General features: G+C 47.9%; 1 protein-coding gene across 1 annotated transcript in view; it reads right to left on the bottom strand.

The window, feature by feature from the left end:
• LOC144678868 (ATP-dependent translocase ABCB1-like) overlaps window positions 1-16,911 on the bottom strand; it is a 146,840-nt gene that overhangs the window by 73,885 nt on the left and 56,044 nt on the right. The window contains exons 13-14 of the mRNA XM_078538864.1: window positions 12,347-12,550; window positions 9,488-9,658 (exon numbers count right to left, since the gene is read on the bottom strand). Of these exons, the coding sequence (XP_078394990.1) occupies window positions 9,488-9,658; window positions 12,347-12,550 (375 nt within the window). The remainder of the gene's footprint in view (window positions 1-9,487; window positions 9,659-12,346; window positions 12,551-16,911) is intronic.

Below are 16,911 nucleotides of genomic sequence, written 5' to 3'. Positions count from 1 at the left end.
CTCAGCACCTTTAAGGTGGGACTGGCCCCCATTACACCAGCATCTACGACCAGTGATGCTGTGCACCAGCTCCTGAAGGGCTGAGGTGCTGAAGGCTGACACAACATCAGAAGCGTCCAAAGTTTCATGGCTGCGTCTCTGAGATGGCCCTGATCATGGAGCACAAGCGAGCTGCCCTCAGCCAGACAGAAGTCAGACATTCTCAGAGGCTATGTGAAGATCCACGGAGTGTCCTCACTGCATGTTGTCATCATCCTCCTGCCATCAAACGACTATTAGGGCCTCCACTGCATCTCCATGACAGGAGCATTCTGACAGAGAGTATTGGGGCTGCCATAAGCCAGACTGGGGTCAAACGTTCACAACTGCAATATGAGGATCTATGGTGTCTCCTCACTGCATGTCGTCATCAACTTCCACAAATCTGGCAGCTATGAGGGCCTCCTGAGTGTGCCTGCCTCATCCAGCCAGTGCGAGAGCCTCATCCCTGTCATCGTCACCACCGAGGACCCCCTCACCGTCATCCCCTTCGGCATCCTCTTCATCAGAGGAGACGTACAGCTTCTCCTGCTCCTCAGCCAGCTCCTCTCCCCATTGCAGTGCCAGGTTATAAAGGGTGCATCAGACGATGACGACGCATGACACCCTCTGCGGACTGTATTGCAGGGCTCCACCAGACCGGTCCAGGCATCGGAACCACATCTTCAGCATCCTGATGGTCTGCTCCACCAAGTTGCGAGCTGCTGCACGAACCTCATTATAGCGTCGCTCTGCTGCAGTCTGAGGCCACCGCATGGCTGTCATCAGCCACAGTATCTGCGGGTAGCCCTTGTTTGTCTCAGAGGAGTCAACCCTGCAGGCTCTGTGGACCCTGGAAGACTACAGTGATCTACGAGCGAATCAGGATGTAGGTGTCGTGCACACTCCCTGGAAACCGTGCACACACCTGCAGGATGTGTTTCTGGTGGTCGCATTCAGTGAGTGGAAGCCCTTGTGGTTGATGAAGTCCACTGAGTGTAGTGACTGAGACCTGAGCACCACATGAATGCAGTCCATCGCACCCTGCACCTGTGGGAATCCCAAGTTCAGGGCGAATCCAATGGCCCTTGCATCCTGGCTATCCCAGTCCTGGGTGAAATGCACAAAGTTGTGTGCCATGGAGAAGATGGCATCCGTGACCTCATGGATGCATTTGTAGGCAGCGGATTGTGAAATCCTACAGGGGTCACCTGTGGAGCCTTGAAAGGAGTCACTGGCATAGAAATTGAGCACTGTGGTCACTTTCACAGCCACTGGCATGCCCCCTTGGTGCCAAGTCCTGCAGTGAGTGGCAGATGTGAGCCTCCAGCTCCCTAAACATGCACAGTTGTCGGTGACACTAGTTCTCAGCCATCTGCAGGAATGGCAGGCGGTGTCTATAGACCCTGGGTGTCGTTAGGCACCAACAAGCCACGGCTCACTGTCGCTCCTGGGCAGTGTGTGTGGGAGCCCCTGCTGCCCCTTCTTCATGAGGTTGCTGCTCCTGCCTTTGCACAGCCAGGAGCCTCAGTTGCTCTCTCCTCAGTCTTCTACGGTCTCTGTAGGCCATCAGGTATACAGCTAGGTCACCAGGATCCATGATCCTGACGTGGTCCTCCTGCAGCATGAAAGAGAGAGAGAGACGTGGTTATCATGGCTGTACTTAGCACCTTTCCTGGCCATGTATGACCACCCCTTAATGCTTCCCGGAGAGTGCTGGTCACCCCTCGGATGGCCAGAGATGAGTGCGCTGCATGGTTGCCCTGTCAACCTGCGACATGGGGGACACTGTTCCAAACTGGGATGCTGAGATTGCAAGGGGCTGTGAGCACCTTCAGCAGTGACTGCTATATGGCCAGCGTTGGCGAGAAGATTGTACAACCTGTGCAGTCCAACTGCTCATGGTCCAATAAAGTGGTGGCGGACTCGAAGTCTGTGCTTGGGGAGTGGCGGGGAGGGGGTGGTGCGGAGCGCGTTAAGGTATGGAGCACTTGGTGGCCCTTTGGTGCCTCTGTGTTGCTTGCATGGACGAGCAGGCAAGGAGCCCGACCCCAATCATATCACTGTGGCTGCGCCTGATCTGTCCCAGTTACAAAAGTTTATACAGGTGTCCCTAATGCATGGCCACTTGCTTCGCTTACCCTGACCCCCACCTAGATTGCCTGTGCACGGGATGCAGCGCCAGGGCAGCACTTGAACCCCCACCCCACCATCAATGGTCACCTCCGAGGCTGGCCAGCACTTGCCCCCGGACAGCCTCCCACCCTCAGCAGTTGCCTCCGAGGCTGGCCAGCTCTTGTCCCCAGACACTCCTCCTGCCCCGCCCCCTCAGCAGTCGCCTCTTAGGCTGGCCAGCACTTGCCCCCAGACACCCCCCACTCATCGCCTCCGGGGCCAGGCATCAATTGCCCCCGCCCCACCGGCACCCCTGAGGCCTTAAACCACAGGCGAGCTGTGGTGAATACTGCTGCTCACTTACCTCATTTCCCCCATAATGAAGGCCGCCAAGTGCACGTTGCCTGTGTGCTGTTGTGAAGGACGTCGGCGTGCTTTCCCACCGACATGGATGGACGATACAGTGGGGCACCAAGAGCCTGGCGGGATGGCCTTTTACTTATATGCTGATGTATTACAATTAGCTTCGCGCCAGCCGAGGACAGGAAACGCTGCCCGCCTTTGACATGCTGAGCAGATGATCGTGATCTGCCTTCACACTGTCGTGAAGCAGGTCATGCCATATTTTCCACGCACGCCACGTATCACGCCTGTCGCCAGCGGGCTTGGAAAGTTCCACCCATTGTGCGCAGACAATTTCCCCAGGGTTTCCATGATTATGGCAGACGTTTAAGAGACCCTCCCACCCCACTCCTTGAAAATTCAACCCCTTAATGCATTTGATTCTCAGAGTAGACTTCGACTTAGCAGACTTCTTACATCTAGAGATGCATGAGGCAGACAAAGCACATGCTTACATCTGTTTTTCGCAGCTTGTCTTTCCTGGAAAAAATCACTAGCCTGAAGCCAGAGGCTATAGTTTGAGGGATGCCACATAAAGCATGGCTGACTAGGAGGCTCTCTCACTCTTAATGCCTTCCATAGGCATGTTGGGAGCATTTGCAAGTTGAAAATCAATCTTTTTGGCAGCATTATGAACACACCTTCTGTGGTCATCAAGTCCTGTAGTGGGACTCAATCTGAAGCTTCTGGCTCAGCGGTAGGGACACTACCCATTGCGCCACAAGACCTTCAGCGTAACCAGTAAATAATAAATACATCCTTTTCAACATCACCCACAGCCTGAAAGCAAATAAAAACACAAGGGGTGTATTCTCTTAGAAGGTATCTTGATTGCAGTAATTTTTCCAAAAGAGTCAACGAAACCTCAGCAAAACACTGTAAATCTGCACTTTTTTGCCTTTCCCAGATGATTGCATGATGCTGAATTGAAGGGAGTTTCATGAAGAGATGTTAATGTATATAATATTACTGAAAATTATTTTAAACTGGACATATAGTAGGGTCTGTGTCTGTGGTTGAGAGTGTGCATGTGTTAACTGGATTAAAGCCAGCTAGCCTTGGTGCTCTGATGTATAGTAGTTTTGAAATGTTAACAGTAAGGTAAAGAGTACATTTGTATTTTGTTGAATAAACCATTCAAAGACTGGGGGTCAAATATTGCACCTAGCTAGGAGACACCAAGCAATGTGTTTATATATTAATAAAATTGGTACTATGAAAGGAGTTCTATTGTTAGAAGAGGTGGAGTTCAAAGGGCCAGGTGATACAATGGGAATTTACATTAAAAGGGAAGGCTGGGTATATACAAAAAAGAGTTTTGTGTGTGGAAGTCAGAGGAATGTGATATCTAAGCAGCTTGTAAGCCTATAACTGTCTGCAAAGGAAACAAATTGAAAGGAACCTCATTTTGAATTCATAAGATAAAATGTGCTTTGCCTGATGTCTGTTTAGGTCTATGGGTCATTGTTGCCTTGGGGAAGATTACCTGGGAGTGATTAATTTGGGGATTTGTTTTAAAGCTATTATGGTGGTAATTTGTTTAAATTTGTGGTTAAAATTAATAAATCTTTAATTTAATTTATATAAAAAAACCTCTGGAGGCTTGCTGGTTTAATCCTGAATTCAGAGTTGCATCTCAAACATTCCAAATGGAAATATAGATTATGACAGTTGTTTAAAGTTTCCCTCTGGGATTTTAAATAACTCAGCCTTTACCAACTGCTGTGTCAAAACAGGAGGGAAATGGAGGAAATGGTTTATGGAAGTTACACAATGCCAGATAGGGCAGGCTCGAATGATCAATTGGTCATTTTCTGCTTTTAAAAAAAAATGTTCTTAAATTTTCAATATGGGCGGAATCGTCCCAGATTTACATTAAGTGCAGTAGCGGGTGGTTAAAACGGCATTTTAGCCGCTGGCCACAATGGCAGCTTTTCACGCTGTATCGTCTCAGACCCGCCGCATTAATTATACATTCCCGGGAAACAAGCCGTTTCTATGGCGGGCAAGCTCTCATTCACCCACCATGCCATCATCTTGCCGCTTCATCACGCCGAGCTCCATATTTAAAGTGCAGCCACGTGTACACCTCTCAGTGCTTCTAGCTCACAACTGCTGCAAATAAGACATGGCCTTGAAAGGCAAAAAGAATGCAGCTCCCAGGTTCAATGATGCGTCCCTTGAGTGCCTTTTGGACACAGTGAAGGCTCACTGTGATGTCCTCTACCCTCGCTCTGGCCGAAGGATGGCAACGTCACAAATCCGACTTAGGAGGTGGTGGCAGCAGTGGTCAGCACAACGCCCTGCAAAAGAGGACAGCCACCCAGTGCTGCAATAGGATGAATGATCTCCTCCGTTCCGCCAGGGTAAGTCACTCTTCTTGTTACTCTCAACTCACACACTCACAAACACATTACACATCCACAGGACCCTCACTCACTGCCATTTCAAGGGACATCACCATTCACTCTTTCAAATACACCTTCATATTCCTCATCCCATCCATGGGACCGCTCACCACCCACACATGCCAGGCAAACCTGGCCTAGCAGGCATCCTGCTTACACTCTCTCCAAGTCTATTCATGCAGGACAAGCTGGCATGCAACAAGGAGAGGTTGCAGACAGGTGGAGGAGTGCCTGAAATCAAGGTACTCACAGACTTTGAAAACAGAACCATCCAGCTGTCCGGTCCTGTGCTGATGGTGAGGTCGGTGGTGCTCTACCAAGTGAGGATCAAGCAGTGCAACATCCATCAGACAACCATGCCATGCGTGATGTGTCCTTTTTTGCAGGCCACTGCCATGCACTAATTATTTCTCCTTGTTTTCGCAGGCACATCTGCCAAACAGCCAACAGAGTCCATGACCCAGGACCTCCAATCAAGCCCGAAGAAACCTCTGAAGAGTAATCTGAAAGCACCCTCCTTAAAGTCCCATCACAGCTCACCCACACCCTCCACCAATGCAGAGACACACATCTCGGTGCGACCTAGCTTTAGAGTGGCCTCGGGATCACAATCTGGTGAGCACATCGCACTTTCTGATCTACAGCAGATGGCGGCAGCGACTTTCCAGGTCCCTGGCACTTGGAGGGCTGCTAGAGACCAGAAATTTGCTGAGTCCGAGTCAGGGGACGAGCCTTTGGACTCGGTCTTGTCACAGTTACTGAGCTGCAAAGGCAAGCTCGGGAACATCAGTAAGAGATGTCCATTGCATTCCTCAGATTGCAAGGCACGGTGGAGGAATCTGTCCGCCTTCAGGCCGAGATGATAGCACCAGCATGCCAACCCACAAAGGTCAACACTGGTAGGATGGCGGCTGCCATGGAGACCTTGGTCCAGGGTGCCACTCCTGCACTGCTGCGCGGGCTCAACTCCATCGCTGAAGCCATAGTTGGCCAACAACAGTGTATACGCGAGAGTGGTGCAGGGCAGTCCTATCACAGTCCAGCTACCCCTTCTCTGTAAGGGATCAGCCAGGGGCCCTTGGACCTGCATACGGAGGAAGATCAGCAGGTGTACCCGGTGGGGCCATCCATCCAGGTGACTCAGAGTGTCCAGCCCATCCGAAACCCCTCTTCCTGTGACCTAAGCAGCTCTAGCTCCACAGGCCGAGGAGGGTGCCACTGCCACACAGCAGGACCTTGATAGCAGGCTGGGGTCCTCCAGGTCTCGGCCCTCCAGAGGATGCCAACCAAGGTCATCACAGGCAGAGTGTAGCAGTCAGCAGGCTGCCTCCACCTTCGCTGTTGATGTCCGGGCAGCAGCAAGACGCAGCGGCAGGGTTAGGAAGGTTAAGAAGATATAGTGTCACAGGCTGGGCATGGATGTTAATCACTTGCACATAATGTTCACTATTGTCAATAAACTCCCAATAATGTCTCCCTGACTATGGCTCCTTGTTCTATGAGTAATGGTCATGACACTCAGATGTGAAACCTTTCTACAGACATTAAAGGCAGGTGTCTCAGTCAAGGGCCTCTTCCCAGTGCTTTGTGCAGCCTTCAGACCAAAGTGACGGTCCGGCCTCACACTCCCTGGAGACATTACTGATGCCTGCACCTTGACGGTGCTTGTCATTGCTGCCAGAATGTCGTGGGCAGGTGTCACAGAGTTCCATCATTCTCTCTGTGTGCTCTCAGCACCTTTAAGGTAGGGCTGGCTCCCATCTCTTCAGTAGCTGTGACCAGCGATGCTGTGCTCCTGAAGGGGTCAGGTGCTGAAGGCAGACAAAGAATCAGGTGCTTCTAAAGCTTCATGGCTGCATTTCTATGATATGACCCTGATCACAGAGCACAAGCAAGCTGCCCTCAGACAGATAGGGGTCAGACATTCTCAAACGCTTTAAAGGTCTCATGGTGTCTCCTCATTGCATGTTGTCATCATACTCCACAAATCTAGCTGCTATGAGGGCCTCCTGAGTGTGTCTGCCTTGTCTAGACAGTGTGAGGGCCTCATCCCCATCATCATCACCTTCGAGGACCTCCTGACCCTCATCACCATCGATGTCCTCCGCATCAGAGGAGACCTCCAGCTCCTGCATCTCCTCCTCAGCCATCTCCTTTCCCAGTTGCAGCGCCAGGTTGTAAGGTGCGCAGCAGATGACGACGATACGTGACATCCTCTGTGGACTATATTGCAGGGCTCCACCAGACCGGTCCAGGCATTGGAACCTCATTTTCAGCATCCCAATGGTCTGCTCCATCAAGGTGCGAATTGCAGCATGAGCCCCGTTATACCTTCGCTCTGCTGCAGTCTGAGGCCGCCACATGGGTGTCATCAGCCACATCTTCTGTGGGAAGCCCTTGTCCCCAAGGAGCCATCCATGCAACCTCTGTGGAGCCTGGAAGACGTCAGGGATCTGTGACCGACTGAGGACGTAGGAGTCATGCACACTCCCTGGAAACCATGCGCAAACCTGCAGGATACGTTTATGGTGATCACTCACCAGCTGCACATTCAACGAATGGAATCCCTTGAGGTTGACATAGTTGACCGTGTGCTGTGATGGAGATCTGAGTGCCACGTGAGTGCAGTTGATGGCACCCTGCACCTGTGGGAAACCCAGATTCTTAGCAAATCCAATCGCTCTTGCATCCTGGCTGTCCCGGTCCTGAGTGAAACGTACAAAGTTGTGTGCTCTCGTGAAGATTGCATCTGTGACCTCATGGATGCATTTGTGGGCGGAGGCTTGTGATATCCCACAGAGGTCACCTGTGGAGCCCTGAAAGAAGCAACTGGTGTAGAAATTGAGCTCCGTTGTCACTTTCACAGCCACTGGCAGTGGATGCCCTTCATGTCCACCTGGCACCAAATCCTGCAGTAGCTGGCAGATGTGAGCGGCCGGTTCACTAGACATGCGCAATCTTCAGCGACACTGGTCTTCGAACATCTGCAGGAATGAAAAGCGGTGTCTATAGACCCTGGGTCTAGCTAGACGCCAACCAGCGATGGCTCGCTTTGGCTCTTCAGTGGCATGTGCGGGAGCCCCAGCTGCCCCTTCTTCCAGAGATTGCTGCTCCTCCCTCTGTGCAGCCAGGCGCCTCAGTTGCTCTCTTCTCCATCATTTTCACTCTCTGTATGCCACAAGGCATACAGCTAGTTCACCAGGCTCTATGATCCTGATGTACTCCTCCTGCAGGCTGAAAGACAGATGCATGGGTTAGCCTGGGTGTACTAAGGATCTCCCTTGGTTAAGTCTGAAGGCCCCTTAATGCTTCCTGAAGAATGCTGGCCACCACTTGGATGGTCAGAGATTAGTGCGCTGCATGGCTGGTGAAACCCCACCTTCCTCCGCCCCACTCTAGCTGACCGATTGGCACAGCTTTGCCCACTGGACTGTATGCTGTGTTCTCAGCTCAGGTGCAGGCATTCACCTAACCTGCACTGCAAGGCTGCACTGTTAGCTTGAACCATGGGGGAGACTAGTCCAAACCGGGGTAATGACATTGTAAGGGGCTGTGAGCGTCACCACCAGTGACTGCTTCACATCCAACTTTAGCAAGGAGATTGTACAATGTGCCCAGTCATCCAACTGTTCTGCAGTCCACTAAAATGCTCATTAGTTTGCAGTCTGTATCCGACGGGTGAAAAGCTCTGGAGCACTTGGTGGCACTTAGATTCCTGCGCGTAACTTGAGTGGGCAGCCAAGCTAGAGACCCGGTTCCAATCATATCAATGTGGTTGCGCCTGAACTGTCTCAGCTGCAAAAGAATGGTCACTTTATATAAGGAGTCCCTAATGCGTAGCCGCTTCCCTCGTCCACTCTAGCACCATCCCCCCACGTGCTTGTGCGCTATCTTCAACCGCAGAGCAGCCTTTGCCACCCCCACCCCAAAGTCGCCTCAACCGCAGGGCAGCTTTTGACCCCCCCACACCAACAACGCACCTCAGCCTTGAAGTCCAACATGCCTATCTTGCGAGCGTTCTGCAACGTTACTGTGCACTCACCTCCAAGTTCCCCTCAAAATGCAGTCTGCCAAGTGCACGTCTTTAACTTGCTGTTGTGAAACGCTTTGGGCATCACCCAGGCGGACAATCCAGTGGCGGGGGGGATGATTCCGGCGGGCTAGCCTTATAATGATATGCTGATGTATTACAATGAAATTCCCAATGTCCGATGGTGGGAAACGCAGCCCATCATCGACAGGCTGAGTGGATGATCGCAAACTGATTTCACGACTTTGTGAAACTGATTCTTGGCCTTCTCACCATATTGTCTGCTCACACCACTGAACACGCACGATGCCAGATGGACAATTCCACCCTATGTTTGAAAGTAATTGAGTTCTTGTGCTAATTGCTCATTTGTTTCCCGAATGACATTAGGCATTTCCTACAACTACATGTCCCAGGACAAATACTAATTAGCACATGTTCCACAAATGTATGATGACGTTTCTTTGCTTAATTGGTACAATTAACGTGTTTGGTAACTAAAATCTACATGTACCTTATCCAATGCTGCTTGAACCACAGCTTCACTCTCTGTGTCAAGGGCAGAAGTGGCTTCATCTAACAGAAGAATCTTAGGGTTACGCACGAGAGCCCGGGCAATTGCAATCCTCTGTTTCTGTCCTCCACTCAGTTGTGTACCTCTCTGCCCAACAAGGGTGTTGAATTTCTGCAATGAAACACAAAGTATAGATCATATAAATTCGTCACTGTACAAACACTTAATTACAAATCTTTGTTTCATACAGTTAACCCTTTTAAGGATAGCAGTGTCATTTAGACGCCACAGTAAGAAAAGAATTATGCATTGCAGTGGATGATTGCATGGGAGTTCAACCCACAAAGTACCTTGCACAAAGTTCCTCAACTTGGTTACATTGTTGCAGTGGTTGTGTTAAGCAGAGGCCAGGCATTCCCCAACTGGGAGGGACCCTGTTGGCCTTGTGGTGCCTTGAATGGTGCTGGTGGAGACAAGGTAGAGAAGAAAGGGAAAGAAAAATGTTTCAGCATGTCTCATTCTTTTTTTTCTCTCCGTCTCACAGACCCTTTAATGCCTTTCTTTGGCTAATATCTATCCTGTTCATTTCTGACATTGGTCACATCATCCACCTCCATGTTTGCCCAGGCAATTTGTTTCTGATACCAAGGGCGGAATTGTCGGTCCTGTTGATGTCGGGACTCATGGTTGGTGGTGGGGGTGGGGGGGGAGGGGGTTGAATCTGGCGTGAGGGACAGAAATCGGTTTCACGCCAGCGTGAAAGCATAGCAGGATCACCTGACGGCATTTGCCATGGCAGAACACAAATCTCGCGGAAGGCCGGCATGAACCCAATTTGCATCCCACCAATGGGATGCAAAGTAAAGCTCGACCAGAATTGTCCCCCCACACCAGATTTACAGTTAAGCCGGTGGGAAAACACGCCATCCCAGAACACATCTGGACAAGCAGAAGTTGGGACTTACCGTTAGATAAGGGGACCAAAACTGTTCACAGTATTCTAGGTGTGGTCTAACTAGTGCCTTGTATAGTTTTAGCATTATATTTTTCTACTCCATTCCCTTTGAAATGAAGACCAACATTCTATTTGCCTTTCCTACTACCTGCTGAACTTGTAAGCTAGCTTTTTGGGATTAATGCACAAGGACCTCCAAATCCCTCTGTGCTGCAACTTTCTTCAGTCTTTCTCCATTTAAATAATATTCAGCTCCTCTATTCTTCCTGCCAAAATGCATAACCTCACATTTTCCCACATTATACTCCATCTGCCAAGTTTTGCCCACTCACTTAACCTGTCTATATCCCTCTGTAGACTCTTTGTGTCATCCTCACCGCTTGCCTTCCCACCTATTTTTGCGTCATCTGCAAACTTGGTGAGAGTACATTCACTTCCCTCATCCAAGTTATTAATTTATATTGTAACAGCTGTGGCCCAGCACTGATGCCTGTGGCATTCCAATAGTTACAGATTGTCATCCTGAAAATGCTCCTCTTATCCCAACCGTTTGCCGCCTTTTAGTTAGTCAATCCTCTTTCCATGCTAATATACTACCCCCAACACCATGGGCTCTTATCTTATTATGTAGCCTTATGTGCGGTACCTTATCAAATGCCTTTTGGAAATCCAAATATATTACATCTACTGGTTCCCCTTTATCTATGCTGCTTGTTACCTCCTCAAAGAATTCTAATAAATTTGTCAGGCATGATTTCCCCTTCATGAAGCCTGCTGGGGCTCTCTTTCAGTTGTCCATCTGAGCTGACCTGCATCTCCACCCACCCACTGATCGCACTCCCAGGCAGCACCTGTGCCTGTCCAACATGAGGCTCCGCTCACTTTCAGAGACCGCGGCTGCTGTTGGAACAACACCCCCTGGAGTCCTAGAATCGCACAGCAAACCAGGAAAAAAGTAAGTGCTGTCAAGGGGGTGGGGCGCGGAGAGGGGTTCTCGAGGGGTGGTGATCACGGGGAGAGGGGAGCCATAGGGGTCAGCAACAAGGACAGTTTCAGTAGCCACCCCCGTGTCCTTGCCTTTGATCATGCACAGATTAGGGCAGATCGAGAGACCCCCGTCCCCCGTCCCCTCAGCCCACATGCAGCCCGCACAGTTTTACCAGTCATGCAGGCTGACTGATAGCAGGTCCGTCTGGAGCTGGGAAGATTGCAGAAGATACAGGAAGAGGCCTTTAAGTGCTTGCTAATTGGCCACTTAAGGGACTCATGTGAAAATGAGTCAGGAAGGTCAACCATGGGCCTTCCCGCAGAGGTGTCAGCTGTGGATCAGTTCATAGCACCCTCGCCTTTGAATCAGAGGGTTGTGGGTTCATATCCCACTCCCGGAAACCAAGAACTGTGATTGTACTCGAAAGAGTTGCAATCTGTGACTGTTGATAACTCGAAAGAGTTTCAAGACACAGTTGGATGGAACAAAAAGATGGGCCTTCCCATCTGCTTCCAGTGGAGGCGGAAAGGCATTGGGTATTGGTCCCGACGTTAGCCTGCCAAATTCCCTGCCCTGCTCCTCTCCTTCCTCATTTCCTGCAGGGAAGAAGGTTCTAGCCTATGACTGTCACCTGTGGGAAAAAATTCCTGTTGATCAAATTGCTCTTCTATTTAGTTTCAAATAAGGATTTTGTCACAGGTTATATTGTAATCTGTTATATTATAGCCTTTGTGAAAAAGTAATCGGCAAACATTTTTATCATCATTGCCATCACTGTTTTTCCACATACAATGAAGCAGTGATTAATTTTATTCTATCTTGTGCAATTACATCATATGCACAGAACAATAAAAGTTTTATCAAACATGTTTTGATGCAGAGAACATCCCTTTGAAGGTTGCAGCATCTCACTTACATCAGGAAGTTTCATTATAAAATCATAAGCGTTTGCTTCTTTAGTAGCTGTCTCAATTTCTGTATCCGTAACATCTTCACGTCCAAATCGTATGTTTTCAGCAATTGTTGTAGCAAAAAGTACAGGCTCTTGGCTGACCACACCAATGAACTTTCGAAAATGCCTGATATTTAGTGACTGTATATCATGGCCATCAACTGTAATCTGGTAGCAGAAAAGATATTGCACAAAATTATTTTTTTCTCTGTATTATAATATAAAACAGATTACATATACCTATAACTGTAATAAAGTTGATCTTCAGACAACTTTTCTTAGTGGAAACATTTAACTTTATTTACAAGACAGCAGCAGCAACTACAAGTGTGCATCAAAATCTATAACTAAAGAAAAACTCTCCTCCAGAGGAACACTGCATTGCTAACACGTTGGTTCACATAGATCATGTGGTCTTACAACACAGGATTATTCTTAAAGCTACAGTCTTACATTTCCAAAAACTATAAGTACTACATTCCTCCCCCTTTAATTTTTCTATACATTTTGTATTTGCAAGGATATTTATCTCATGACATTACAATATTTACACAGGTCATGAAATTATAAGTTCAGTCTTTCAGGTCTTTCCTGATCCATGTGGAACATCATAGCTCCACGACTTCAGATTCTTTTGAAGGGACCACATTTTCTGGAACCACATTAACATCAGGTACCTCATTAGACACATGCACTTCAGTGTCTTCCACTCCAACAGAGACATAGGCATATCTGTCCTTGGTTGAGCAACTTCATCAGTAATGGTTACAGGTGGAACATCATTTTGTTGGGGTATCTCCTTTTTTCATAAATGATCCACATGCTTATGGGTGATCTGGCCCTCCACTTTCACGTTGTACAACAATGGTCTGGTTACAGAGCTTACTTTACCAGGTAACCACTTCGGTCCTCCACTTTACACTCTACAAAATTCTTTACATATACTGCTTCTCCAACTGTAATTTGTCGCTCACGACAATGCAAATCATGAGTCGCTTTTTGGTTCCCTTGACTTTTCTCCACCTTCCCCTCCAAATTGAGAAGTATTAGGCTTCGTCTTGTCCGAAGACGGTGCCTCATCAGTAATTCCCGATGTGTTGCTCCTGTCATAGTGTGGGGGGTAATTCTGTAGTGAAATAGAAAACTAGCAAGTTTGGGCTCCAACAAATCATCTGATAACTTCTTCATGCCCGCCTTAAAAGTTTCCGCTAGTCTGTTTGATGAGGGATGGTACGGTGCGGTCTTCACGTGGTTGACACCGCAGAGGCTGATTTATCATTAGAGTTTAGCGATCATAAATGCAGTACCACTATCTGAGACTATTATCTCCGGCAATCCATGGGTGGCGAAGCTCTGGCATAGTTTTTCTATAGTAGCGTCAGACGTTGGCGACTTTACCTCATAAACGTCTAACTACTTGGAATGAGCATCTATAATCTGCAGAAACATGGGGCAGAATTTTGCCCTTGTCAGGCAGGCTTGGCAGGGATGAGTGGGAGTGGTCAGGAAGCCAACCGCTGCCCGCGATTGGGGCCAGACTGCAATTTCACACTGGCAGGCCAATTATAGCCCACCCAGCGTGAAACACGCGCTGTAATGCTCAGCACTGCCTGTGTGGGAGGGGGAGGAGGGTGATCATACAAGTTCACGCATGCATGCAGGTGCACACAGGAAAAACTCCCTGAGGATCAGAGCTGCCTCAGGGAGCAGAAGATTTTAAGAAATAAAAATTAAAATTAAAAAACCCCGCCCGACGAGGTAAACATTCTGGCCATGGTTCCAAGGAAAGGACCTACATAATCAATGTGCAATCGCACCCAGGGTCTACCAGGCCACTCCTATGGGTGCAATGAGGCTGCCACCGGCAACTTTTGTAGCTGTTGACATTGCACAGTGTTTTACCACAGTTTCAATATCGCTGTCCAACCCCTGCTACCAAAGATAACTCCATGCTATCATCTTAATTCAGGAGTCCATGGATGAGCACTGTGTAGCTCTACTAAAAGTGGCTCCTTTCCTTGTGCAGGAACTAATACCCATCCACCCCATAATAGAATATCATCCTGACTGCTCATTTTGTGTCTCAGTTGAAAAACGGCTTCAGTTCATCAGAGACTGGTTCCTGGGACCAATCATGTAACACTTGGTCTCTCACTCGAGACAGGACTGGATCATGATTTATCCAGTTTCTTATTTGCCGGTCACAGGCTGGTGAGGAATCTAGAAAATTCATCACTAATACGAGCTCCTGTTGAATTGGAACATGTTCATCACTCTCTTGCAAAGGAAGGCAACTTAGGGATCGGCTTTTGCTATATGAATCCCTGGTATATGTACAAAGGTGTATTCATATGCTGTCAAAACTAGGGCCCATCTTTGTATTCTTGCAGAGCCTATAGGAGGCATAGTCTTCCTCGCTAAACACATCCAAAAGTGGTTTGTGGTCTGATACTATCGTGAAATGTCACCCGTGCACATATTGGTAGAATTTTTTTACACCAAAAATAATCGACAGACCTTCCTTTTCAATCTGGGAATATCCTTTTTCAGCTGTGGTAAGTGTCCTGGATACATTACCTTTTGGCCTTTCTGTACCATCGTCCATTTTGTGAGATAGTACTGCTCCCACTCCACAGGGGGACGCATCGCAGGTTAGTACCAATTCCTTCGTTTGGTCATAATGCACTAATAAATTTGAACAGCGTTAGAGATGTTTTACTTTCATGAAGACTTCTTTTTGGGGTGCCTCCTAAAACCAACGCTGTTTTTTCCCTTAGCAGTGAATGTAAAAGGGCTAGAACTGTGGATAAATTTGGTGGAAATCGCCCATAATAATTTATCATCCCTAAAAATGATTTAAGTTCAGAGGTGTTCTTAGGTGCAGACACCTCTCTACTGCTTTAACCTTCACTTCAATAGGGTGTAACCCTTGGGCATCCACCCGATGGCCCAAATAAATGACTTCATTTGCTTGAAAAGTGCATTTTTCTTTCTCCAGGCGTACTCCTGCTTGTAAAAATAATTTCAGGACTTCCTCTAGCTTAGTTTTCTGTGAATCCAGTTATCAGTACATCGTTCAGTAGACCACAACCTGTAGTAAGCTCGCCATTGTCCTCTGAAAAATAGCACAGGCTGAGGAAACACCAAAGGGCAGGCGTGTATATTGATATAACACTTTGTGGGTATTTATGGTTACGAATTCCTGGAAGTCATCATCCAGCTCCAGTTGCTGATATACATGAGTCATGTCAAGCTTTGTATACGTTGTCCCTCCTGCTAGCTTGGCATAGAAGTCTTCAATCTTGGGAATAGGGTACCTGTCCAGTTTGGCTGCTCTGTAAACCATTAGTTTACAGTCCCCACAAATCTGGACAGTTTGGTCTGGTTTAAGGACAAGGACTTTGGGTGTTGCCCACTCTGAGAACTGAACCGCTTTTATGACACCCAGGCTCTCTAGCTGGTTCAACTCAGTGTCAACCTTCTCTCTCAGGCGTACAGCACCAGTCTTGCTTTCAAGAAGTGAGGGGTTGCTTCTGGGTCCACGTAAATCTTGGCCTATAGGCCTTGGATTTTTACCAGTTCATCCTTGAAGACGGTGTCATTTTTTTTAGCAGCTCTGGTAGTCCACCTGCTTGCAACTGGAAGTTTTCAGATCAGTCACTTTCAACCAATCACGTCCTAGAAGGCTTGGCCCTTCACCTTCTACCACCATCACTGATAGCTGTGCCGACAGGTCTATAATGAACAGTTGCTCTGATGAGACCTTTTTCTTGGATTTCTTTGCCTGTGTACATTTTCAACTTGGCAGATGCTTGTTCCAAATTTAATTGTTGATCACCTTTATCTAAATAACTGAAAGTGTGTTCTCCTATTACAGTGGTAGAAGCACCCGTGTCTACTTCCATTCCATTCACTTGCACTGCAACAAACATTGGCTCTGTCTTCCCAACTTTCATGTTGAATAATGAATAAGTGTCAGAATTGGTTGTTTCTGGCTCTTCTACACAATAGACTTCATTGAATTTCTTTTGTTGTTTGGAGGCCTGTTTAAATCTCACTTTGCACTGTCTCATTATGCGTCTACTTCTATGGCAAAAATAACATTCTACTTTTTAAAATTGCCAATCGCTAGAAGACTGATTGTTTCCACATCGATTAAAATTATTTTTCAATTTAGTTGCTAAGCTTCCTCTCATTTATCGGTTAGTGGGGGCTGTTTCCCGCTTCGCGGCGGCGTCTCTGCTTTTCGCGCCACTTTTAGCTGACTGTTCCCGCCCAACTAGGAGCTAGTTGAATTGCTTGTGAATTCCTTTCCGTCACCAGCGCTATTTTTAACACTTTCTTAAAATCAAGATTCACTTCAGTCAGCAATCTTCACTGAATAGTGTCTTCCTGCGCACCACATACCAAACAATCTCTGAGCATATCATTCAGAGTTTCACCAAAATCACAATATTCTGTTAGTTGTTTTAATTTCGCCATGTAGGGAGCAATTGTCTCCCCAGGACTCTATTCCGTGAATTGAACCT

The sequence above is a fragment of the Cetorhinus maximus genome, chromosome 3 (assembly GCF_964194155.1).
Source record: "Cetorhinus maximus chromosome 3, sCetMax3.hap1.1, whole genome shotgun sequence".
Classification (NCBI taxonomy): domain Eukaryota; kingdom Metazoa; phylum Chordata; class Chondrichthyes; order Lamniformes; family Cetorhinidae; genus Cetorhinus; species Cetorhinus maximus.
This window is presented reverse-complemented; position numbering and strand designations above follow the sequence as displayed.